The sequence below is a fragment of the Oryza brachyantha genome, chromosome 6, assembly GCF_000231095.2.
Source record: "Oryza brachyantha chromosome 6, ObraRS2, whole genome shotgun sequence".
NCBI classification, from domain to species: Eukaryota; Viridiplantae; Streptophyta; class Magnoliopsida; order Poales; family Poaceae; genus Oryza; species Oryza brachyantha.
This window is the reverse complement of record NC_023168.2, coordinates 21,583,737-21,599,518: the sequence shown is the minus strand read 5'-3', so window position 1 is coordinate 21,599,518 and position 15,782 is coordinate 21,583,737. Positions and strand designations below refer to the sequence as shown.

The 15,782-nt window shown below is 41.8% G+C and overlaps 3 protein-coding genes across 3 annotated transcripts; 2 read left to right on the top strand and 1 right to left on the bottom strand.

The window, feature by feature from the left end:
* Window positions 1-495: 495 nt before the first annotated feature.
* On the top strand, window positions 496-2,606 carry LOC102700628. The gene is made up of 4 exons (XM_040525623.1): window positions 496-686; window positions 753-850; window positions 1,071-1,319; window positions 2,222-2,606. Exons 1-4 carry the CDS (start codon window positions 560-562, stop codon window positions 2,378-2,380), a joined length of 633 nt encoding a protein of 210 aa, XP_040381557.1. The 5' UTR covers window positions 496-559; the 3' UTR covers window positions 2,381-2,606.
* A 1,339-nt stretch (window positions 2,607-3,945) lies between these two features.
* On the top strand, window positions 3,946-7,340 carry LOC102700347 (probable hexosyltransferase MUCI70). The gene is made up of 7 exons (XM_006656440.3): window positions 3,946-4,051; window positions 4,136-4,315; window positions 5,009-5,080; window positions 5,163-5,350; window positions 5,884-6,299; window positions 6,381-6,565; window positions 6,742-7,340. The coding sequence occupies exons 1-7, from the start codon at window positions 4,033-4,035 to the stop codon at window positions 7,107-7,109; spliced, it is 1,428 nt and encodes a 475-aa protein (XP_006656503.3). The 5' UTR covers window positions 3,946-4,032; the 3' UTR covers window positions 7,110-7,340.
* A 126-nt stretch (window positions 7,341-7,466) lies between these two features.
* Window positions 7,467-15,782, bottom strand: LOC102700066 (protein FREE1-like). Its single transcript, XM_015838635.2, has 11 exons — window positions 15,044-15,782; window positions 13,860-13,946; window positions 13,626-13,757; window positions 13,383-13,529; window positions 12,673-12,738; window positions 12,484-12,594; window positions 11,853-11,942; window positions 11,563-11,596; window positions 11,405-11,478; window positions 8,352-8,804; window positions 7,467-8,274 (listed from the first exon to the last, which is right to left on the bottom strand). Exons 1-11 carry the CDS (start codon window positions 15,674-15,676, stop codon window positions 7,687-7,689), a joined length of 2,415 nt encoding a protein of 804 aa, XP_015694121.2. The 5' UTR covers window positions 15,677-15,782; the 3' UTR covers window positions 7,467-7,686.

The following is a 15,782-nucleotide window of genomic DNA, read 5'->3' as shown; positions in this document are numbered from 1 at the left end:
TATCACCAGTTGTTTGTAACCTGCAAATGTCGTAGTAAATTGTCAGGAGAGGCAATCATACGCCCTTGCAGACCACTGGGCGACGTGAATAAATCCTCACCCGCTCGTTGTCGTTGGGTAACCATTTTTTTAATTTAGCGAAACTTCTTTTAATTTTAGAAACTAAACTAAACTCAATTTATTGCGGCATCAAAAAGTTAAAATAGGAGTTTAGTAAAATTAAGAAAAATATTTTTTAGTAAGATAAGAATATTATTGAGTAAGAAATAGTATTACTACACTTCGATTTTGTCCCTTTGGACGACTCAATTTATTGCGGCATCAAAAAGTTAAAATAGGAGTTTAGTAAAATTAAGAAAAATATTTTTTAGTAAGATAAGAATATTATTGAGTAAGAAATAGTATTACTACACTTCGATTTTGTCCCTTTGGACGTGTTGCCGACCACACCGGGCCTCAATTCCCAAAACAAAATGGCATGAACAAAAAAATCTGACGGGACTCCTCCGCCCCCATTACATTAATTTGCTTCCTTCTTCTCTTCTCTTCTCTACTCATCATGGTCATGGACTCCCTCGCGATCGCCACCGCCACCACCACCACCTCCCGCTCTCTCTCCTTCTCCTCCACCCCTCTCCACCGCCGCCGCCGCCGTGCCTCCTTCCTCCCCGTCGCCGCCTCCAAGCGTACCCAACTCTCTCTCGCTCTCTCGCTCCTCTTTCCGCGTGCTCACGTCCTCCGTTTATTTGCAGGCCGACACGACGACGATGACGACGAGGAGGAGGGAGCCGGCCACGAGCACACCAGCCTTGCGCCGTACGCCGGCCTCTCCCTCTCGCCGCTCTCCAAGGTATGGCCTCTCTTTTTTTATTTTTATTTTTTAATTTGTTCCTTCATTTCGTCACCGCTTCTGGACGCTTCGTCGCGCGATTTCGATGCCCTCGTGGGGTGGATTCCTCACAAAATTTCTACCCTCCGATTTGTTCATAGTCCTTGCCGTTTCGTGCGATTTGTTGCTCTCGGATGGTAAGGCTGGATCAGGTTGATTTCTGGTGACGTCTCGTCTGCAGGATGCGGCCATGGGGCTGGTGGTGAGCGCCGCCACGGGGAGCGGCTGGACGACGGGGTCGGGGATGGAGGGACCGCCCAAAGCCGCCGGTGGGGCGGACCGCCCGGAGGTGTCGACGCTGCCATGGTCGCTCTTCACCAAGTCCCCGCGGCGGCGGATGCGGGTGGCCTTCACCTGCAATGTGTGCGGTCAGCGGACCACGCGCGCCATCAACCCGCACGCCTACACTGACGGCACCGTCTTTGTTCAGGTACATCTTCTGAATGGAAATGTGTCGAGTAATACTCATGTCCAAGCTGCGCCCATCCTGATTCGAATATACATAATTCAGTTGAATTGAAGCGCTCTTTTGCTGAATCAATTTCCTAGTTTGAAACAGTGCTGTTATTCCATAAGGACAAGTTGTTTATGTTTGATGAGTGGCCAATTGGAAGATCAGTGTAGCCAGTACATATGTTATTGCCATGGGTGAGATGTTTCCAATGAGATTATGGCATCGCTTATGCTAGCACACTGTAAATGTAAATCTCGTTTTGACATCAGCGGACTGAGAACTTTAGGAAAACACCAGCAGATTGAGTAGAGTACAACTTATTGGTTATCCTTATATATCATAGTGACCAAATAGCCGTGAAGGAAAAAAAGGGCATGTTATGCTGCAGTGTAATACAAATTTATTTGCAGATATGGTACAGCTTGAACAGAATAGATAAGTACTTCTGTCTGTGTATTTTGAGTTCCTTAGGTAATTTCCTGGTTTAACTAGATAAACGTTTTCTCCAGTTCAGTGCCTGCTAGATCCCAAGGCACTCATTTTAAGTGAGTTGTGCTGCTTCCATATTTCTATGAGCAGTGAACTTGTGGCTGTCCTTGATTGTGCTAGTGCTTTGTTTTGCTGTTGTTACCTTGTTACCTTGTATCTAAAGTGATTCATTTACTTTACTGTTATAGCATGTATTTTTAACAACTCGTTCATAGTTGGATGTCCATTTCTTTTCTGAACAGCTGAAGTAAACGCTCTGCTGCTCCACTCTCTGGTTGCCTTACTGATTACCATTGTCTATATATCCATATATTCATTGCAAGCTGCCATTCTCATTTCCTTCTGTTTCTTTTGCGATTTTTCGGACTGATTGTTCTTCATTGTCCCAGTGCTGTGGGTGCAACATATTCCATAAGCTGGTCGACAACCTGAACCTGTTCCATGAGATGAAATGCTACGTTGGTCCGGACTTCCGCTACGAAGGAGATGCACCGTTCAACTATCTGGACCGTGGCGAGGATGGTGACAATATCTTTCCAATTCTGTGAGGGAAACCTGACATGTTTCAGTGCATGACGATGGATATCAATATGTAATAAGCATGCATATGTTGTTAATCTGGAGGGTGCCTTGAGTTCTTATACTACCCTGGAACTTGTAGTACTGTGCAAATTCAGATGTATATAGTTAATTGTACTCCTAGCGCACACGCTACGGTGCAAACATTATACAGCTAGTAGATAATAGTAATAGATATAAAGAACCTTACTATGCATATTTGTCTTCAGAGTTCAGAGCGTGTTTCCTTGTAAGCTGGCAAAGTTCACTTGATTCCACTGGCATGGTGATGTTTAGTATGGAGGAATTTCAAAACATTTTTTAGAGGAATTGATCTAAACTCTATGAAAAATCCTATAAAATTCCTATGTACCAAATGAGCCCTATAAATGGTGAATAAAAATGAGTCTTGGTCAATGTAACTAAGTTCATGGTCGACAAAATGAATACATAAAATTGTACTCCTTCATTTCATATTATAAAATGTTATAGCTCTATCTATATTTATTTATAGATTAATGCATATCTTTTGTATACGTGTTCTTATGATATATGAATAGTACATCTTATAATGCGAAATATAAGTAATACTACAGCAGAAGATCAAGTAAAGGCATGATTTTAACAATTATTGCTCGGCTTTTATGCGCACGTTTTCCAAACGGCTAAACGTTGTGTTCTTTTTTTACAAAAAGTTTCTATATAGAACTTGATTATCTACCATTTCTAAAGTAAATTTTTAACTTTGTAGTAGTTAATTCTATTATTTATACCACGACACAATTGTCATAAAAATCAAATATATTTTTATCTAAGAAAATAATGCAACCTAAGTAGCCCAATATTTTTTAGGGTGTACATGTTAAATTTGATTAATCCCCCCGGTTTTTAATAGATGACGACAATGTTATGTTAAATTTGATTAACCTTCCCTTTTTTAATAGATGACGATAATGTTTTCCAAACATATGTTTGATCATTCGTCATATTTAAAATTTTTTAGTACTTTGTAAATTGCTTAAAAAAGCTTTAATGATAAACCAATCACAATCACATGTTTCTTTAGTAAAACGAATTGTCCAAAATTTAGTGGTGGTCATCTATTAAGTCTGTAAATATTTCAAATGTAATTACATGATTGTTAATAAGATATTTATAAGTCTTATCGGTAGCAACTATTATCTGGTTATAAGATGTTATAACTTTCCCGGGATATATAGTAACTCTATACATATATTCACACGTACATATGTACTTATATAACATCTACTTTGGTTCAGAGATGAATTTAGGGAAAACCAAAATATCAGATAACCTGGTATGTTCGTTTCAGTAAGACAAAGCAAAATATCGTTTGATTTCTATGATAGCTATTTAATGATGTAAATGATAGAATGATATACTACAAAGTTAAAATAACAAACTTTAGTATAGAGTTTTTTAAAAAAATATATATATTATTTAGTTGTTCAGAAAACACACCAGGAAAAGTTAATGAAAAATAAGAGAGATAAAGGAGTTGTATAGTAGAGTTGATTCGTTTGCATTTGGACTGCACGCGCTCTCCTTGCACACTGGAGAGAGATCATGGGCATGGCCACTCCCAAACCCTAGAACTCACTAGAGAGTAGGAGGAGCACCAATGGCGCGGCGAAGCAAAGGTAGGTCGGCCTGTCTCTCTCTGTTTGGATCTGGGTGAGGACACCAGGACGGATTTGGTTTAGTTTGGTTTGGTTTGCTCGCAGGCGGCGGCGCGGAGTCGGCGGCGACCAAGGGGGACGCCACCATGTCCATGATGCGGGTGGTGTGGCGGAAGGGGGCGGTGCGCCTCGTCCTCGTCTCCGCCATCGCCTGGGCGCTGCTCGTCCTCCTCGCCCTCGCCTTCCACCTCTGGTCCTGCACATCATCCGTTGCCTTTCTCTCAGGTCCATGCTCCTCACTGCTCGCTCCTCCCTCCCCTGATGCTCCCAATTTATCCACCCATCCATCACCCACGGAAGTGTTCTCTGTGTTTCCTAGTGTTAAGATTGCCATGTCTCACTTGATACATTGCCATACCTGCTGTCTGCGTGTGGTTTCCTTGTAAAAGTCTGATATGGTTGGTCACAACCTGCGCTGAATATGAAGAGGAGATAAATCCCTTTCGGCTGACTTATATATCTCATTGATATGTTCATTTTTAGAATAATGGAGATTTCATTAAGCAAATTGGAAGAATTTTTGTCATAGGATAATCCTTGCCTGCCGGTCATAGCCAATGTTCAGTACCCTGTTACTAGCTAACCAATGGGCGGAAACATGATTATACATCATGGTGTATATTGAGCAAGGATCTGAAATTTTCTACTCTAGCAACTATGTTTTCGTGCCAGTAGCTTCCTTATGTTCATTTCATGACCATGCTTACAAGTTACATCTTGGTCTCCCCATCATTATACATTATGGTGTATATTGAGCAGGGATCTGAAATTTTCTACTCTAGTAGCTATGTTTCTGTGCTAGTAACTTCTTTATGTTGATTTCATTACCATACTTACATCTTGGTGGAAACATCATGACTGATTATCAAAATACTCATCATATCCTGACATTGTTTGCCATGGTTTGTATCCGCACAGTTCTTTGTAAAAAAGACAGTAAAGTTCTCTATGTGTTGGACTCCATGGGGTTCTCATCGAAACCGCTCCACCGTAAGATTTATGCCTTAAACCCTTTGTGTGATGGTAACACATTGCAATTGATTTTTACTACTTTGGTTTGTTCATTTTACAGGCTGCCCCATACCTGTTGCAGATGATCCCAATTCCGTTGTCATTCCGAAGAGAACCCCCAATACCATCGTGAAAAGGTTGTCGTACATAACGGTTGACAAACAGGATAAAGATCTGTCACCACTGTTTGGTGGACGTCAAAGCTGGAAACAGAGGGAGGCCAGCTTTAAACTGAATACTACAATGAAGGTAAATATTTCTTTTTTTATGCGCATGTATATCTTCCTATTTTATTAATTGTAATATATACCTCTGATTAAGCACAAGAAATGGGGAATCAAGGTGAACGAATCAGCTGCAGTATGTTTGCACTGAAGCATGTTCTGATTTTACTAGCTTCTAAATTGGTGGGTGGTATCAAGGCACAAACAAGTAACTAACTTAGACAATTCATTGTTCACCTACTATGTTAGTATCGGCTTTCTTGCCGTGCTTAGTCCTGATTATTACATAGTATACAAGCAGGGTCGGTCGGATGGTCAGTAGATTTCTTGTTTTGTACTGAATTTGGAATGGTGGCAGCCATTTAGTGTAGCTTTAAAGTGCTTGGTATAATATAAAGTGTCACTTGCATCTTGTTCATTGTGTCTACTGCAAATTGCAACGATCTTTGAAGAGGAATAGCTTGTGCCTCCTTGCCACTTCTTTCCTTTTGCATATCCTGTATCTTTGATTCACTGAACTTTTGCCTGCCTGTTTGGTTTTGATATGTATATCCTCAGGTGCACTGTGGATTTATGAAAAACAGTGGTGCAGACATGGATGAGGTCGATGTCAAGTACATACAGAAATGCAAATTTGTGGTTGCTTCTGGTATTTTTGATGGTTATGACATTCCCCATCAGCCATCAAATATTAGTCTTCGATCTCAAAAGTTGTTCTGCTTTTTGATGGTGGTAGATGAGGTATCCCTTGATTTTATTGAAAAGAATACTACTGTCAAGTTTGATAAAGCAGGAGGGAAATGGGTAGGCATATGGCGACTTATAACTTTGCACCACCTTCCATTTGATGAACCTAGAAGGAATGGAAAAGTACCAAAGATATTAACACACAGACTATTTCCTCAAGCTTGGTATAGCATTTGGATTGATGGGAAAATGGAGCTGATAGTTGATCCGTTGCTTATTCTTGAAAGGTTAGCTTTTATCTGAAATACCTGACAATTCGTACAGTTATTTGATCTGAAAACAAACCAACAAGACCAAGTTCTTTGTAGATATCTTTGGCGGGGAAAGTACACATTTGCAGTAGCTGTCCATAAGCATCACAGGAGCATCTATGAGGAGGGTGATGCAATCAAACGGAGGAAGAGATATGCCCGGCCTCTGGTTGATCTTCAGATGAAGATGTACTATCATGAGGGGATGGAACCATGGAATCCAGATAAAAGAACACCTAGTGGTGAGTACTGAGTAGAATCAAATCTTCCTTTATGACTACATATATAGTAGAACCAGATAGATGTTCTGTTTCTGAAATATTTGATGTAGTTCTCTCTGCCTCTTGCTATTCTGTGATGCTACTGGAGCCCTCAATCCTGTTTCTGTGCTGCTGATTAAACAAACTATAACTTGCAGATGTGCCAGAGGGAGCGGTGCTGATCCGGGAGCACACAACGATGACTGATTTGTTTAGCTGTCTTTGGTTCAACGAGGTTAACCTTTTCACGCCTCGCGATCAGCTCAGCTTTGGCTACGTGGTGTATAGGCTTGGAGATGCTCTTAAATTCTTCATGTTCCCCAACTGCGAGTACAATTCGCTGTTCATTTTGCACAGACACACAAGGGAACACTCATCGAAAGTCGAGTGGGCCAAAACAATCGATGAAATTGTGAAGAAGGGTTTGAAGGAAAGTAAGGGAGGATTAGGGCTGTGGACTCCGTATCCTTCAGACCTGAGCTCTGTTGAACTCCCCAGTGTAAAAAGAACTTCGCCAGCAGGCTAAGGCTGGAAAACTGCCTGAACATGATTCTTTCGTGATTGTGCAAAGTAGAGCAGTCTAGTTTTTATTTTTATTTTTTGGTCGGAGGAGATTGTGTAGTTTATCGTGTTGATTCTGGTGCAGATTAAAAACGGCGGCACTATAGTTTATCACTCGGAGCTCTGTTACTTAAGTGATGTGCCAATTCTGCGCCAACACTGTAACTATATGTAAACCAATCGTGGAAATGAGCTACCACAGATCAGATTTACGTTTTTCTGGGTATCATCAGCACTCGGATTCAGATCGCCATCAATATAGAAATGAGCTACCAATATTGTTCCCAATGAAATGTACGTTATTTGCAACAGAAGAATCATATAACACGCACACATTACCCTAATTAACCCATTAATTATTCCCTCGGATTTCATACCTTGTCAGAAGGTACAGGGATGCCAAGTATCAATAGTATAAAAACCAATGCTAATGCTAGCAATAGATGCAGCTCAGTGAACGCTTGAAGCGATAAATTTTCATCAAAATGATATAAATGATTGTTTTTACATTATCTGATCTACCAAAAGCTTGTACAATGGGCTCACAAAAACCAACTTGACTGGAATACAAGAGCCGGTGCGCATCTCCTCCCGTCTATGTTGAACATGAGACCAGGCTGCAAGGTGGCCTTCTTTCCCAGGTGGAAATTCAGAAAGCCTTCCAGCTGTAGACGTTCAGCATTGCCTTCGGTGCCTCTCCGCAAGCTCACGCCCCAGCCTAGGTCATCTTCCGGTGTTTCTGACAATGTGAGTGCCCATCTCACTAGCCTTGGGTTCACCTTCTTGATCTCAATCCAGGCCCCAATTCTCGAGTCCTCATCGAACTTCAGTTCAAGTTCAAAACATCCTCCAGCAGTTGGTTTGCTTTTCCTAGGAACTAGACTGGGTCCATGCAACGCTGCAGACATGCTTAACTTCATTTCATTTTGCATCTGATATGAAATTTGCCCAAATCCGGTGAAAACTCTGCTGACTTCGCCCAAGTTATTTGGCTTCCCAGCTGCTGAAATCAACTCAGCAAGAGAAGCGGCAAAGTTCTTTGACCTCAGTATTAGGCCAGCAGCATAGTTATGCCGTTTAATCAGCAGAGGTGGCCTCAATGAAGAACAGAAGTTGGCAAGCCAATGCTCCTGTCAAGAAAACTATTACCTTATACATTAGCAGGCAAAAGCTATTGTGAATACTAGTTTGTTTATGAGAAAATTACCTCTTGGAGATTGGGATCGGTTGAAAAATCATCACACCTCGCTCCTACTGGTACAGCAGCAACAGACAAGGAGTCATTGATATTTGCCAAATACATCACCTTTGACAATACAAAAGGGCTTCCGATAGGATCATTTTCTGAAGACAAGCACCAATGATCAGTGATAAGCTCCACAAGGAGAGAATCCTTCTTCCGGACATTGGTCTGGAACAAAAACTGAGAACTAATTCCAGAATTTGTTTCCGAGTTTTCTGGTGCTGAATCTTTCTTGTTTTTTGATGAGAGGCTTCCAGCGACATTGATAACCCCCTTGAGCCGAGTGCTCTCTTCTGCAAATGGGCCACTTTTGCTCAATTTGTACGACATAAGCACCCTTTCAATTTTCTCCTGTTTCTCCCTCAGCTGCATTATGTCATAAAATGCTTGTCGCTGCAAGCGCTTCAAGATATCTATCTGAAGTAGAAAAAGAAAAGAATTGAAGGAAGGTAGATCAACACAATTTGCTTGCAGAGTCGATTTTCTAAGTTTTGTAAAGTCATAAAGGGAGTACAGGAGTACACTATTTCGGCGGTGCTGTTCGACCAGCTAATGTGGAGGTGGTATTAAGCTTGTGGCCGTTCATTGCAGAAGCTGTTTATAAGTAATAATTAAAATTCTCTTTTCAATTTCACATTTTTTTAAAAAAAAAAACACACCCACAAATAACCAAGTTGATGATTGGTCATAGCATTGTTCTCCTGTTCGTCCCCAAATCCACACAGTTCGTAAGGATGTACTACTACATTTTAGTATATGAAAATTCCACAGACCTTACGGGCCAAAACAACTAAAATGCTTCCCCTTTAGTTACAGAAGCATTCGTAGGTTACCCCAAAAGAAAAACGAATTGCTTGGAATGAATCGGGCACAGAAAGGAACCACCTACTCTGCATCATTCCCATCACAAGAGCTTCCGGCGGCGGTGGAGTGGGAGATGACGAGGAGGAAAGGGGCGAACGAGAGAGGGGTTTGGTAGCTTACGGGATTGGGTACGGGGGGCGGGGGAGGAGGGCGGCGGAAGGAGAGGAAGAAGCGCTTGGCGGAGTCGGCGGCGCCGGTGGCTCGATCCACCGCGCAGGCCCAGGCGGCCTCCATCCCCATCCTCACGAATTCTTCCACAGTTTCCAAGCTGCGATGTGGAGGGACGAGGAGGAGGAAGAAGAAGCCTCCAGGAACTGGAATTCCCGAACAAGGCAGGAGGGCTTTAGCTTTTCCAAAAGAAAGAAACAAAAGGGTTTTTGACGCTTCACACCCCAATCTGGTTAGTGCCAAATCCTCTTACATATTTGACGTGGGTAGCGAAGCTAATTTTTAGTTTGTTTTTAGACTATTTTTGCTTAAAATTTATATAAATATGTAAGTTAAAATATGAATGGATCGAGTGGATGGTTAATTAACACACACCGTGTAAATGATGCCTACGGTCTTAAAGTGTGTTTAGTGTGTTATATATAGCCTAGTACATACTTGACCAAATACAATGCACAGGTGAGATGTCTGGTGAGTCTAACTGGCATAGCTGGATGTGTGTAAAAAATGACTATATGCCTGGCAACAGAAAACACAGCCTCTTTTCGTTTCTCGTGGGTCTGGCTTAAGCTAGCAAAAAATGACGCAAAAGTCACGTTGTGGAGACTACATTTCTCCTAACTCGTGTGTTCTAGTTTAGCACCTACTTATCCAAGAACTATTGCAACTAAGTTCAAGTTCTATATTGTATGGGTGCATATTTTGGTAATGCAATATGGACTACTCCATTTTTTTCTCCCACCTACCTTCTGTAAACATATTGAAGTTATAAGAGGTGGTGTCCGTAAGTCCCTCTAATCTAGCATAGGTGATAGATGGATGTGTATTCTTTTATACATGATGTATATATTGAGGTAGTAGTTGTATACACCCCTCTTAGTTGACATAGGTGACATAGGTGGTAGCAAAGACACTTTATATTTTGTGGTGCCTTAATGTGTAAGATGTATACGAGCTTGTTTGGTTACTGCCCTAGAAGAGATTTGCCTGACCATGAGCAGGTCTGAGAGCTGTCTGTAGGTTGTTACCTTGAGATGCTCCCTCACTCAGGCCAGCCATCCTCCTCATCTGAATGCTAGTACTTAGGCTCAGGTTGCTAGCCAAACAATAAAACTCAGGGCTGTCTGACCAGGCTAAAAATCTCAAAATACCAAGCTACCTTTAGACATGAGTTTTTCTCAAGTATGGAGCTCGGGTAGCATCCAATCAGGCTCAGTCCTAAGATGTTATGGACATATCCTCTTGAATTATGCCGTTTAAATTATGTAATCCTTCATATGTTGCTCATGAATTATGGTGTTTACATCTTAAAGTTAATCTTGAGTTATATTTTCTTAGTTTAGTTTCTTAGTAGTGTGCAAAATATTATCGCTCGAATATTGGTATAAAATACTTGTATGCAGATTTACGGTAACCTCATTTTGTCTTTACAACAGCTAACCATGGTTATACCCATGGTGAAACACCTTCTCTTTGAGTTAATTGATGATAGTTATAACAAGTCACGAACGGGTGCAGTTTTCATAATTCCGATGGATAAAAATGCAGTACACTATTAGTCGATTACACCATGTCACATGGAACTTGAAGTAATACATATCCGCAATGTACACAAGGAAAAGTTCAACCACGAACAGACGAAACTTCTCTTATTCACCTCTTCCTTCTGAATATGGCTGTACTAAATTTGATCATCATATACAGAGAGCAACGGATTCCATCAAGACAATGAATGACCGAAGCAGCAACCTCGACAGAAACCGATTTTTCTTTGTGGATCGGTGTAGAGCTGTAGAGCCTGCATGATGATGGTATTCAGCGAGCACTGACAAGGAATGGTTGCTGGCAAACACCACATTCTATGGTCTCTGAACCAGATGTAGGGACTTGCACCTGTAGGAAGTACGAATCGTTAATTTGGATCAAATGGGTTGATGCAGGGAAACTTGTAAATCATCCATGAAGGAATGTCACAATTACTAGACCTGAAGATGGACCGTGCAGGTGGGGCATGCAACCTCCCGCATTCGCCTGCCAGATCCATCTGAGGCCCTCGAGGCTGTCGATGAAACCAACATGGTTTAAGACAGTAGAGTGAAAAGAGAATGTTTCTGAAACGGACTTCACATATATATACACAAACCTGAAGATGACTTCTTATTTATATCCATTGCTTCCTGTATCAAAAAGCACAGATCATCTCCAGTAAGCACATATTGTTTTACAGTTAATTTTAGTGGCACACAGGCAAATCATACAAACTGAACGATACTACACAAAGGTTGCTGATGTCTCCAGTTAAGTGGAGCATTTCTATACATTTGAACAGTGTCTATGTAAGTAATACAATCTATGATTTTATAGTGGTCAAATAGAAGGCCCTTGCATTGCGAAGCTGAAATAATAAAGGAGTTAAGGAACCAAAAGGTGCACCTTAAGTTTTTTGGCAAGATCCTCATGGCTGTGAACAATAGGCCGATTTGCTGCTTCCTTTGCATTGTTCAGTCTTTGAGAAACTTCAGCCTATGAAAATAGAAAATCATCCATTGAGAACTGCACATCTAGTTTGTCAACAAAATCAACACTGTGTAATCCTAACTGTAAGTTGCGACAGGAAATATTAAAATGTGAGGCTTCATTGCTCATCTGAATTACTGATGCTAGGTTGGACAATATCAAGACTTTGTAGTGAAGTTATACCTCAATTTCCTAAATGATGCTATGCTTGTTTCTGCACTACTGGGAGATAAATAAAGGAGTTACTTTTCAGTATTAATGCTTTAACTGGGCTTGAAGGATGATGTGACACTAATTTTTGTTTGACAATCAAATCTACATTACTTCAATGTACTATCCATCTACCATGTTTAACGACAAAAGTAGCTGCTGACTTTGCTTCTGTTGAGTGGTCTGTGTTGTGGGCTTGTATTTTTACAAACATATTATTAATCAAGTGACTAATTCAATTTTCCAATGTACGTGCCCACTAAGCACAGGGAGATACCAAAGAGTCTGCATGGCATAAACCATAACTAGGAGCCAATGGAGAAGGATGAGACACTACCATGCATCTGTCACAAACTCGAACTGGTTGGGCATCAGCATCTGTAGTTAAAGGAGTTCTTCCCTGGGTGCACTTGTCACAGAAAATATCGCCACAATTTCGACAGTGATGCTGAAAATACAGGCTCACAACATTAAACGATGGAACCCCAAAGTTATCATCAACAGGTCAAAAGCAAACTGTTATTACCCTGCGATTGAAAGCACTGAAATCTGCCGTACATGCTGTGCATTTAGTGACAGCTTCATCTGGGACCTGATAGCAAAAGTGCATAAATAACATAATTTGTTGAAAGAACTGAAACGAATAAGCCTACAAATAGAACAAGACAAAAAATAGAACAAGACAAAAAGGTAAATACATCCTAAAACATGAACCATATACCAAGAGACCAGATGAAGATTGCATTGCATTAATGGGGAAGACAAGATAAATGCCTAGACTTGACCCATGAATAGAGTAGGGCCCATTATAATATGATAGGCCCCAAAGGCAAGTTGAATTAACGGTGCAAAGAACAAGCCAGAGATAACTCAATAAGAAAGTAAGCCTTATTATGAGATGCAATCAATAACCATAAAAAAATTGTGAATCCAAAAAACGAGAGTTACTGTGCTGTGTTAATAATTCGGAAATCAGGAATTCTTAATAGCAGCAACATACAGTACTCGGAATAAGGCAAATTAATTTAAACTGTTAATTTTCTTTGCAGTAGCAAACCCTTTGAATCAGACGACTAAGCAATTGATATTCCAGACGACTAGGCAAACCCTTTGAATCAGAGAAGAGTATACTGTGCTATGTAAGATTAAACATTAAAAATTAAGCAGGCAATAAACAAGTTGCAACTTACAAGTGTGTCATTTCAAATTCCGATTCAAAACATAGAAAGAACTTACCCAGTGGTCTTTCTCCTCGTTCATGGGCTTCATTAAGTTCCTCCAATCAAGGAAATTTTTCCTCCTATCATTTTGTTGTTCAGGAGGTTTGGCAGCATCAGGAAGTGCTCTACTTCTTGAAATGCTACTTCCACCCATCTCCTTGAACTGTTAGTCAAAAGAAAAACCAGGCAAACTACGCTATAGAAATAGCCGAGAACTGAATGATGAAGGAAATGGATATCGTGAATATGGATGCAAAACCTGAACACTCGCGGCTGTCACAGTGTCAAGAATGGTGTTGGTTGTATAGCTGTTTGACTTCAGCCTTATTCTTCTTGCTTCGACATCAACTGAGCTCTTAGACCAAAAGGCAAATATAGAAGAATCTAATATCTAGATAAGTATCACATATAAATTAGCAAAATAAATTGCCAAACATATAGCAAAACCACAACTTTCTGATCAAGAAGCAACAGGAAGGAACCCAATACTCACATCCCATCTAGTTACAGTTTCAAGGGGGTATATTCTCAATGTCCTACTAGTATTGGGATCAAGCATCCGAATCCCATCCAAACCAACCTGCTCAAGGTACAATCAGATAAGTAAGAAACAAATAATTATTATTGGGTCATTCCAGGAGTAGACACAAATACACAACAAGTACAACAGTATAATCTCTTCAATAGTCCAATGCAAAAGCTTTACATGTTTGGTCCCATAAGATGACTCTATAATGATATAATCTCTTACAGTTTTTATTATCATGATGGAATTGTGGATGCAGTGTCCAGAGCTATACATCTAGTTAGACAGTTAGTTTCATATTTTATGATCATTTTATATTAAATCTGTCTCATGAAGTTATCAAATAGGACAGTGCGAGGAACATTGTCTACAAAGGAAACTAAAGCAAGACAACCACTCCATTCAATACTTTCTCAACCTTTTTCATCAGTTTGTAAAGTACTGCTGGGGAGTTGATTCTGCCACACTATTGATTATAGATAGGCCGGCCTCTTACATTGTTTTATCAAGCGTTTGCTGTTTTTATTTTTTTTCTTACTTTCACACCTTTATCAAGCTAAATACTACGTGGCTCCGATTTCCAGCTAAAATAAGATCAATCTTGTCCTGCATTTGAAAGAGTCACCTTCATCCATAACTTTAACTACCTGATAAAGTAATGGATCACGCTACCTAAGTTCTAACTTCAATACTTCATTGTTTGATAACTATTGTTAACCATCAAATGACCATGGTATAATTCCTTACATCTCACGTACTAGTTAATTAGGTAGGAAGAAAAACTAAACAACTCTACTTGGCAACCATAACCATTCTCGGTACTCAACTGGCCAGCATTCCTAAACGGTTCAATTTTTCCATAGGAAAACAAACTTGTTAAACCTCTGCAGATGAACCCTTCAGTCTCTGCATATAGTCCATTATGCCAATTTGGTGACATATATTCAACCAACCACTAGTCATTATTTCTCCCATGCTGTAGGCATCGAGCAAATCAAGCTCTTACCAACCAAAAGAGCAGCATACATTCCTATTGAAAGCATCCGGTTTGAACTCAAAATGATCAATTTCACAGCTAACTAACCATCGATGTTAGACTAGCATGTATAGACAATTATCACATTCCTCAACCGAGGAGCAGAATAGACTACCTGGCAGAGCACATCCATGGGGCTCCCTGCACCCTCCGGCAGCAGCTTCACCCGGAACTTCTGCACGCCACTCCCAATGTCATCCGACGTCTCCACCTTGGGCACCGCCCGCACCACCTTGGGGGTCGCCGAGCTGACACCGCCACCGCCTCGCTCCTTGGTCAGACTAATCGACCTCCCGTAGTCATCAAACAGCGCGGAACTCGACCTCGGCGCGGCCGCGGTGCCCCTGGCGCCGTACGGCTCCGGCGCGTCGCCGCCGCTGTAGGCGTACACCCCGTCATCGGACCAGCCGCCGGCCGCCGGCTTGGGCGGGTAGAGATCCTGGCCGTAACCGGAGGCGGAGCCGTAGCTTCCCGGGCGATCCAGCGGCGGGTAAGGCGAGGGAGCGGGGGCGTGCGGGGACGGCAGCGGAGGAGGGGCCTCGTAGGCGGGGTAGTACGGCTGCGGGGGCGCGTAGTGGGGGAGATCGGCGGGAGGCGGGGGGTAGGTGGCGGCGGGGTACGCGGCGGGAGCGGGGGCGGGATAGTCGGCGGTGGGGTAAGGCGTGTAGGGTGGCGCGGAGGCGGAGGCGGAGGGGGAGGGGTAGGGCGGGTAGTAGGGGGAGTACTCACCGGCGCCGGAGGGATGCATCTCCGGCGTGTGGACTGGATCGGGGTGGGGACTCCGGCGACGGCGAGGGGACGGAGACGGAGACGACCGAGCGAGTGGTAGACGGTGGCCACTTTTTGCGGGAAGG